At 39.5% G+C, this 9,913-nt stretch overlaps 1 protein-coding gene across 1 annotated transcript in view; it reads right to left on the reverse strand.

Annotated features, from left to right (window-relative positions):
• Positions 1-9,913, reverse strand: part of CDH17 (cadherin 17) — a 48,938-nt gene that overhangs the window by 18,955 nt on the left and 20,070 nt on the right. Inside the window, exons 8-11 of the mRNA XM_019550523.1 lie at positions 7,717-7,848; positions 5,487-5,637; positions 4,564-4,779; positions 1,680-1,756 (exon numbers count right to left, since the gene is read on the reverse strand). Coding sequence (XP_019406068.1) covers positions 1,680-1,756; positions 4,564-4,779; positions 5,487-5,637; positions 7,717-7,848 — 576 coding nt within the window. The remainder of the gene's footprint in view (positions 1-1,679; positions 1,757-4,563; positions 4,780-5,486; positions 5,638-7,716; positions 7,849-9,913) is intronic.

Raw genomic sequence — 9,913 nt, forward strand, 5'->3', positions numbered from 1 at the left:
GGGACCTTCTTTTTACCCCCTATGTATTTAAAAAAGGACTTCTTATTGTCCTTAATCTGGGAAGCTAGTCCCAGTTCCATCTCTGCCTTGGTGGATGGGTCATTTTCAGCCTGGAGGGTTGTGGGCAGTGGGGTCCCCCAGGGCTCCGTCCTCGGGCCCGCATTGTTCAACATCTTCATCGGTGACTTGGACTAGGGGGTAAAAAGCACCCTGTTCAAATTTCCGATGACACTAAGATGTGGGGGGATGTGGGCATGGTAGAAGGAAGGAAGGAATAGGCTACAATCAGACCTATCAGGTTACAGGGGTGGGTGGACAACAATGGGATGAGATTCAACACAGACAAGTGCACGGTGATGCACCTGGGGAGGAAGAACCAGCATCATACCTACAGGCTGGGGAACTCCCTTCTCCTCAGGTCCCTTCTGACCCTACTAACTATGAAACTATTAAACTATGTCTGGCACTATCAAGACTTAGGTTCTGGGTATATTCAACAGCAACTGCTTATACACCTGGAACTTTGCTGATAAACACTTCAGCACCTGGATATATTAGACACCTCCAGGAGGAAGTGGAAGCTGAACAGCAAAGAATCTGAATTTTGGACCCAGGCACCTACATCAGTCAGGTGCCTCAGTTCTTTGGGCACATAGTATACAAGACTCACACATGTCACATGGGAAGTTTGTGGCAGAGCCAGTCCAGTGCCAAAAGACACTAAATCAGCCCAAAAGAAAGGTGACAGGACAGGTTAAACCCTGAGTTATGCAGGCTCCATTTTACTTCCCAAATTACTCCTTTACTTAGATCCCAAAGACTTGGACATCATGTGAATGGAGTGGCTGTTAGATCCTTTAACAACCATGAGTTTAAATGATTTCTTAATGTCATCCTCTGTTAATCTTCTAATAAAAATTTCTATTGAATTTCTCAGCTCACAGAGCTTTTTAAATATACTCTCAAACAAAAGGTAGGCTGGACACATGCCAACAAAATGTTGTTTTCCTTATCTCTTCAGTTAGTTTACATGGTAAGTAATTATACAGGGCTAGCCTTTTTTAATTTTGAAACACTTATCCTTTTTTAAGGTGATTGTATAAGTGTAATCATACAGCACAGATTGCTATTATTGTTTCAGAAAGAAAATGGCAAAACATTATTACATTTAAATAAATAAAATCCATAAAAGTCAGCTAGTGAGGCAACCTAGTGATGTACCTGATGGTAGATTTTGGCCAACTATTTAATCTGCCCCACATAATTTATTGCAATATTTTTTCAAAAACTCTTTTTATTGAAAAGCCCTTCTCCTTGTAGAAAGGACACTGTTAGAAATGTGGGTTTATATTAAAATTATTTAAAGATTACTGGTAACATTTTAGATGATTAGAACTGAACAATGCTAGCACTAAATTTCACTTATTGGGACACATCTAACTTATACTATATTTGGGATGGGAGCAAGGCAAAATTTAAATATAATACACGGGGTGGGCAGAGTTTTCAGCCATTTTAATTAATTTTTGCAAAGTCTTTTATTTTTCCGCCCCCATTTACAAAACCTAACTTTGGAGACTAAATTTTTGGCACTGTCCCTTCAACAGACCATGGATCAGGCCCAAATGTTTAGTTATAGTTTGGTTAGTAACATCAAAAACAACATTAGAAATACTTACATCTGATTTTTCAAAGATGGGAATCTGATCGTTGATGTCAATGACATTTATTTGCACATCACACTCTGTTTTAAATCCTGCACAAAACAAAATAAAACCGTATCACATTTCTGCAGGAAATGTTTTATTTCTTCTAATAGCATACATGTGAACGACATGGGTTCCCAATGCATGGGTTATTACAATCAGAGTAAAATCCTCCAACCATCACAAGGACTGGCTCGAAAGTACTGGAAGCCAAAACAGTATTATGATGGGGGGGAAGGCGGGGTGGGGAGGAGGGGATTCTCTCTCTCTCTCTCTCTCTCTCTCTCTGTCCCTCCACCTTTCCTTTTCCATCTTCCTTTAATACTTCCTACATTCATTCATTTTCAGCAGGTTTTATAGGTCCCAAAGTCAGCAGTGGTTGATTTAAAATAATTTACATAAAGGCAGATTTTAGTATTATCAGCATGTGCTTCATAAACTAGGACTCAAGGAATATCCTAAACACACTAATTTGGATATAATTCATATGAGCCTTCAGAATAAACCACCATATTATTCACAGTTCTCATATTGCTGTTTAAGCTGCTACTGTCTAAGCAATGCTGTTTCATTAACATAAGAGACATGTAAATTTGCTTTCTCTTTGCTCTTGTGTAGTAGTGTGGCCAAGGGAAGTTTTGTCTGGCTAAGGATTTCAGGATGAAGCTTTTAATTCAGTGGTTCCCCAAGCCATGGTTTATGGCAGCATGATTCCTGTAAGCCCCTCTGATGTTGCTTATGACCATGGGAAGTTAAAAAGCTAAAACTGAGATCACCACCACTGGAGTCCAGATTGAATATACCATGCAGAGTATATTGTTTGTTTGCAATAAAGAGATGCAGTTGTGAGTCTGAAGTTAGGCAGAAAGCAGGGTAGGGTGGCATCTTATAGCATTTGGCAAAGCAGCCTGTAGCCTACAAAAGCTCCTGCCTATCTGTACATGTTATTCTATAAGGTGCCACCCTGCCCTGCCTTTTGCTCCCCCACAGACTAGTGAAAGCACAGGACCATTGGTTTAAAAATATATCACTTAGTTAACCATTAAGGATTTCAGGGCTCTTCCATAACAGGTTTTGCAAACCCTTTTAAAACTGTTTTTCCTGTATAGACTATGTGGAAATTGGTTAACTGTATTGAATTATCTGAAGTTTCTTCAGTTAGACATTTTGGCCTCCTATACACATACAGGGACCTGGCTGCTACATTGCGCTGCTATTACAGAGCATCAGAGCAGACACAATTAATTGAGTCTGCTGGAACATGGTAATTACTGTGCTCCAGCGGACTCCAGCATCATGAGTTTATCAGCATCCCCACACTGAAAAATGGCAGCAAGGCACTTTAAACTAAAGCTTGTTTGATGAACTTAGTTCAAAGCGCTCTGCCACCTTTTTTCAGCACAGGGATGCTGATACACGTGATGCTCCAGGCGCTTTAATTAGCATGGCTCCTAGATCTGCTCTAATTAAAGGGCCCCCCTACCTCCCAGAGAACATATATAAATGCCCTTTTATGTTTTTCATTAAACCCAAAGGAAACTCCACAAATCATTGAAGACTATTTTAGGCCCCAAGCTACTTAGTGGCAATATATTGTATTTGCTTGACCAAGGTTTGCATAAGAGAAGAGGCCAAGGAAATAAATGAGAGAATGGTGAGGATAATTGTACAGAGTGCCAGAAAGACAGGTCAAAAGAAGTAGGCTAAAGGTTGCCCAGAGTGCATTTAGCAGTTTTATGGTATTTAGATCTGATTTTAGCCAAGATATAGGTTAAATAGAGAATAAAAATACATTTCTAATTATACTGGAACCTATTAAATAGGGATTAAATAGGTTTGAATTTGAGTAGGACCTAGTAGAAGCATTTTTATATGTTTAGCCATATCTAGTAAGCTTTAGCCAGGCAATAGAGTATAAAAATTTGGGTCCACTTTGGAATCTTCACTCTTTGGTCTTGAATTACAGTTCTTGCTGACTTGCTCACCTCCAGGAGTGCCTGCTTAGTGTTTTTTCAGAACATAGTTTCTGAGACCTAGGTAAGATGTCCTTTTCCCCAACAGGCTGGCCACTTGTTGGAGGCTTTTCTACGACTTTAGAACTTAGAAAATGTAAGAGTAATTTCTTTTAAATATTAATATGGTTGATATTTCTTTGGATTGAAGTATATTTTATAAATTCTAATAATTTGCTTGATATGCCTTACCTGTATGGTTTGCTCATTTATATCTTATCTGTATTTCATTATTAAATTTGCTATTAACATTTATCTATATTTATACTTTTGTATATTTAATTTTGGTGAGACCACCTATTTGAACATTCCTTCATTCCCAAAATACCTCTTGAGGTTATCATCATGCATCTTCTTCAATTTTCTATATTGTGGGTAACCCTTTCTTCAAGAGCTCACCTCTGCATCTTTAAAAAAACTAAGTGAAATTCAAAAGGAAGAGTAGCTTTCAGTCTTGCTGGGTGCATCTACATGTTCATATTAATGTGCCTTAGATACTGCACATTTAATTTAGTACTTGCTTAATAAAGTACTAATGAAATGCACAGTAATTAGACTTACTGTGCAGTAGCGCCATCACACAGGTATTTTGTGATGCTTACTGTGCATTAGCCTAATAACACTGCCCAGCAGCCTATTAGCATGTTTTTAATTGCCACGCTACTGCACAGTGTTATTAAACTAATGTGCAGTAAGTGTCTCGTGTAGATGGGCCCACTGTTTCCTTTAGTGCCCTCACCCACAACACCTCAATTCCTGAACAAAAACAACTTGGATACTGAACACTGAATCAGATAGGGGGAAGTGTGAGATTATTCCAATGTGTAACAATTATCTCTACTGACCTGCATCTGTTACTTCCACTTTCAGGGTATAGTTAGAAACTATGTGCTTGTTTAATGAAGAGCTCCTTAACTGGAATGTCCCAGCTTCTTGCTGAACAATGAATAATTTATCTACAGGAATTTTGGGGTTCTGATCCACAATACGAAACTGCAAGCGAGAATTAAGAGTGCCTTGTTCATCCATGTCTGAAGCTTCCAGAGTTCCAATAACACTTCCTAGGGTCAAGGAAAAATAGACATTAGTCAGATAACATATTTTCCCCACTTCCCCACAGAATGAAATACAAAGAACCTCAATAGTGATACAAATATTGGAGAAGCAATACAATCCTGAAAAGAAACACAGTAGATTGACTTAAAATATGTGCTCTGACTTAGCCAGCAGTTATAGGGCTTGATGCAGTTATTACTGGGAGCAATTTTATTGCTTGTATTATGTGCTGTGGTTAGAGTAAATGACCATTGCAGACAATCCTGGTCTTAGCAATGAATACATAATATGAAGACTTTGGGATAGATTTAACTTACAATTCCACTGGAATCAGTGAAGTCATGTCTGTGCACATAAGGGGGAAAGAAATGCAATTACTCAATTAGAGCAAGCATTATCTTGTATTTTAATAAAGAAAGGGGAATTCTTTTTTACATCTTAGCAGTGGAGCAAAACTGGGGCTGTGGAAGATAACAGTGTTATAGTCTAAATGCAATCACATTTGAACACTGAAGGTTTGATTCAGCTTAATCACACTGACTCAGTTTTTGTCACAGTTGTCAGTGAGATAGTGCATGAGTAAGGACTCTACCTACAGAATACCTGTAGCTGTAGAAGGCCCTGAAATGACAGCTTTAGTCCTGTTTAAGGGAAACGGCATTCAGACCGAGAGAATGCTTTTGCAGTATAGGGTCAAAAAATATTTTCTTACCTACATTTTCATTCTCCTGAACTTCAAATATGGTTAAAGCTTTCTGGCACACAGGTGGATTATCATTAACATCTTCCACCACAATTTGGATTTCCAAAGGCTTGTCTAGTATTTCTCCTTGTTCATCTTTTGCAGTTGCATAGAAGGTATACTGCAACAAGAATGGCAAAAGGCAAACACTATAATAGTTTAGACTGAAAAGGACAACAATGAAAGCCTGGTTAGAAAATAAAAGATCCTTTTGCATATTTGGTCAGTATTTCTGTACTACTTACAGGTTCTTTGATGATCCCTATTTCCTTAGTATTTGAGTCAGATTCTCCAAAGCATTTATGTATATTTGAGGGTCTGGGTCTGGGTCTGGGTCCAGGTGCCTCAGAACCAATCAGTGAATTTATTTTCTCAACACCCAAGAGATGTACAAATATATTATTATGTTTATTTCACTAGATGAGTAACAGAGCATGATTTACCTTAAGTCACAAAAGAATGCCTGTATGACATTAGGACTATAATATAGTCTGCAGGGGAAACCCTAATTCCAGTAGATGTCCATGGGAAAAGTCCCATTGATTTCAATGGTCCAAGATGTCACTGTAGAGCACAGTCTAGTCCCAATCCAGAGTCTATGGTTATGGATAATTGTGTACCTGAAACGGCTTCAACAGGCATGGTGAGCAGCTGCTCAGGAATGCAATGCAGCTGTTATGCTGTAACTTATATGTGCATGAGCCTGTAGCGCTACAAGTGAGCTAAACTGCCCCAGCTTTAACCATGGATGAGGCATAGTTAACCTTGGAGCAGTTTTGCTATAATTGTAGTACTCCACTTACAGTATAACAGCTACTTCTCATTGTTTTTTGGAGGTTTTTCCAAAAGAATCAGTCTTTTTTCCCACACCCTAATGATGATGTGTTGGTGTGGGATCAACGAATTCCCAGGCAAATGCTGACTATGCCTTTACAGGAAATGAAAAGAGAAACATTCTGGGAAAAAGGGTTTTTTTCAAATTAAACATCACATGTATAAAATTGATCTGTACATGCTGACCAATTGCTGTTCAGTATTTTATCAGCTCTTTCAGCACCGAAAGCTAGGTTTAGGTCCTGAAAACTTATAATGTATATAATCTTTTTCTTAGCTCAGTCAAAAGTATGAAATTATTTTCCTTGTTCAATAATTATTGTCAAAAAAACCACATTTAACACCCAAATAGACTAGAAACTTCACATTATGACAGCCTGTCCTTGTGGTTAATTCAAAATGCAAATTTTTGTTTATCCATTACTACAAGTCAGACCCTGGCCTTTGCTTTACCAGTCATCAGAACAAAGCAGTCATTCAGCTGGTGGATACCTGTGATTCACACATTATGAGGGAGCCTCAGGTGGTAGCAAGCCACCAGAACAGTTCCTATGTCCAACATCTTTGCCAAGTCTCCTCTTTAGTGGGGGGACTATGGCCAGGGGAAAGAGAGACTGGGAACAGTGCTGTTAAACTCTAGTGATTCCCAGCTGCCCTGAAGGCCCCCAAGAACCATGGAGAAGTGGTACAACTTAAGAGCAGGCCTTGGGCTACAGTGGTAATTCAAGCTCACACTTTGACTTAACATATGATTTTAATTAGGAAAGGAAAATGAGTTTGCACAGTTAAATCCTAGCCATAGGATATATGTTACACAAAATATATATAACTTTTCGTTCCTCTTTGTAAAATGTAGGAATGCATTTTGGGAGAGAGAGAACTGGAAAACATCTATTGCTATCCTAACAGGAAATGCATTTATTCTTTTTTTATCTGTTGTCAAAAAAATAAATCCCATCCTATCTCCTGCAGAAAAGCAGAGGAAAGATTGCAGAGGTCTATGATTCCTAACCACAGAAGACACAGTGCACGTCTCAATCAGGTACTGTAACATTTTCTTGGTATATATCTCATATTCTATGTACATCAATGTAGACTAAAAGGCATACAGAACTATAAGAAAAATATAAATACTGAATTAATGACTATTGGATAAATTAATATAATCAGGTGGGATGAACGTGTTTGTTCTTAAATTGCATTAAATCCATGTTTATCGACTCACTTGGATTCATCAAGAAAAAACATCAAACCAAACCTGTCCTTCCTCTTTTTCTTCTGTCCACAACCAACTTTCATACATTTGTACACACACACAACAACTCCTCAACCTAAGATTATGGTTAGGTTTTACAAGTTTACTTACAAAATCCTTTTCTTCCCTGTCCAATGGTTCAGTCACATAAATAGTCCCATTCTTATTAATCATAAATGGGAACCTGGGTAACCTCTCTTTTGGAAGAAGTTCATATTTTGCATCTGGATCATTCCACTGTACCTAAAATTTAAAAAATGAATCAAGGTAAAAGACTTTAAGAACTGCAGGCTGAGCTTTAACAAGATTAAGTGGTGGCAACCATTGAGCCTCCTGGATCATGGTATATGCATGAGGGCCACCCAGACCTTTGATGCATATGCCTGGTAAGAAATTTTTGGAGGAGTGGAGGCTGCCCACACCGTCCATCCTCCCTTTAGGCCACTGAGACAGAATCCAAAAAACAGACTGAGTCCCATAGGCAACATGTACGGGGGAATATAGGGGGGCACAATCCTCCAAGATTGGCCACCACTGAAGCCACCGCTAGCTTCTGCGAGCAGTCACCACTCGCTGAGTAACTTTTGTCTCTGTGATATCTCTTGATAAAACACCTTTTTTTAAAAGCACTTTGAGATCGACTTATCTGCACAGGAATAAGATACTACTATTAGAATGTCATAACACTAATTTATAACAGCTTTTCATACCAATCGACTCTTCTGCTTGTCCTTTTCATGTTTTTTCACCAAAGGTTGGATGCATGCATGAAGATATAAAGTGGATAGTCAAACTGTAGGAGTATGTGCACATATGTTTGTATAATACCTTCCAAAAATTTTGACATAGTCTGGCACAAAAGAAGTCTTTGGATACAGGAAACTTATTTCTTCATAAACATGTAAGACTTTTATCTATACAAATAAGTAGGAGATGCTGTTTATGCAGTAACCAATGAGACACCACCTCCTATTCCACAACTCTCCATAGAGAGAAGAGACATATCTGTGGGTTTTCCTAGGAAATTTTGATATCAATTATCTCAATATATAGTTATTACTTTTGCCTCATGTGATGTTATCTGGACTTTCTCCCACCTGCACTCACTTTGATCCTACTTGATCCTACTACCAAGTCAACGGAAACACTCCTATTGCCTTTAATGGAAGTAGAATAAGGTCTTCTGCATGTTGTTTAAAAAACAGCTGTTCTCAGGAACAGGGTGTGTGGCATCTTGTAATACTCTAAAGATCAGAATACTGTAGGATCCAGTTCCAAGTAAACTTTCAAAGTCAAACATTTCTGGGACGATGTTTGTCTATTGGTAAATATTTGCATACAGGTATGTTACTTTAGCTATGCTGTTATCATCAAAGTGTTCTGCATTTGCACTGCAGAGTATCAGAGAGGGTCAATGTTATAATAGGGAATGAGGGAAATTGAAAGAAAGGAAGCTGTCTTGTCTACTAGTTTGAATGTAGCAATATATTTAAAAACTGGGTGGGTGTGTCTACACATGCTATAGTACAGAGCAATAAACTCTGGTGCATGTTGTGCCAGAGTTTATTGTTCCCAGGTGCAGCATTTCATAGGTTTACAGATGCAGGGTTGGAGGGGACGTGAGCAGATCATCAAGTCCAACCCCCTGCCCTGGGCAGGAATGAATACTGGGCTCATATGACCCCTACTAAGTTTAAGCTCATCTGACCCCAGCTAGATAGTTATCAAGCCTCCTTTTAAAGACCCCCCCAGGTAGGAGCCAGCACCACATCCTTTGGAAGCTGGTTCCAGATTCTGGCCACCCTGACTGTGAAATATTCCTGATGTCTACTGAACCTACTCTCGGTCAACTTGTGGCCATTATTCCTTGTTACTCTGGGAGGCACTCAGGAGAACAGGGTCTCACCCATTCCCCTCTGGTCCCCCCGGTAAGTTTATAGATGGCCACTAGATCACCCCACAGCCTTCTCTTGTGAAGGCTAAATGGGTTCAGGTCCCGTAGCCTCTCCTCACAGCACCTGCCCTGCTGCCCCTGATCATGCAAGTGGCCCTCCTCTGGACCCTCTCGATGCTGGCCTCTTCCCTCCTGAAGTGCGGAGCCCAGAACTAGACACAGTACTCCAGCTGCGGCCTGACCAGTGTTGCATAGAGGGTAAGGATCACCTCTTTGGACCTGCTCGTGTAGTGCCCGAAGACTGGAAGAAGGCCAATGTGGTGCCGATCTTCAAGAAAGGGAGGAGAGTGGATCCGGCGAACTACAGGCCCATTAGCCTGACTTCTATCCTGGGGAAGATCTTAGAAAAGTTTA

This window comes from Crocodylus porosus, unplaced genomic scaffold, assembly GCF_001723895.1.
Source record: "Crocodylus porosus isolate Cpor-Errol unplaced genomic scaffold, CroPor_comp1, whole genome shotgun sequence".
Classification (NCBI taxonomy): Eukaryota; Metazoa; Chordata; order Crocodylia; family Crocodylidae; genus Crocodylus; species Crocodylus porosus.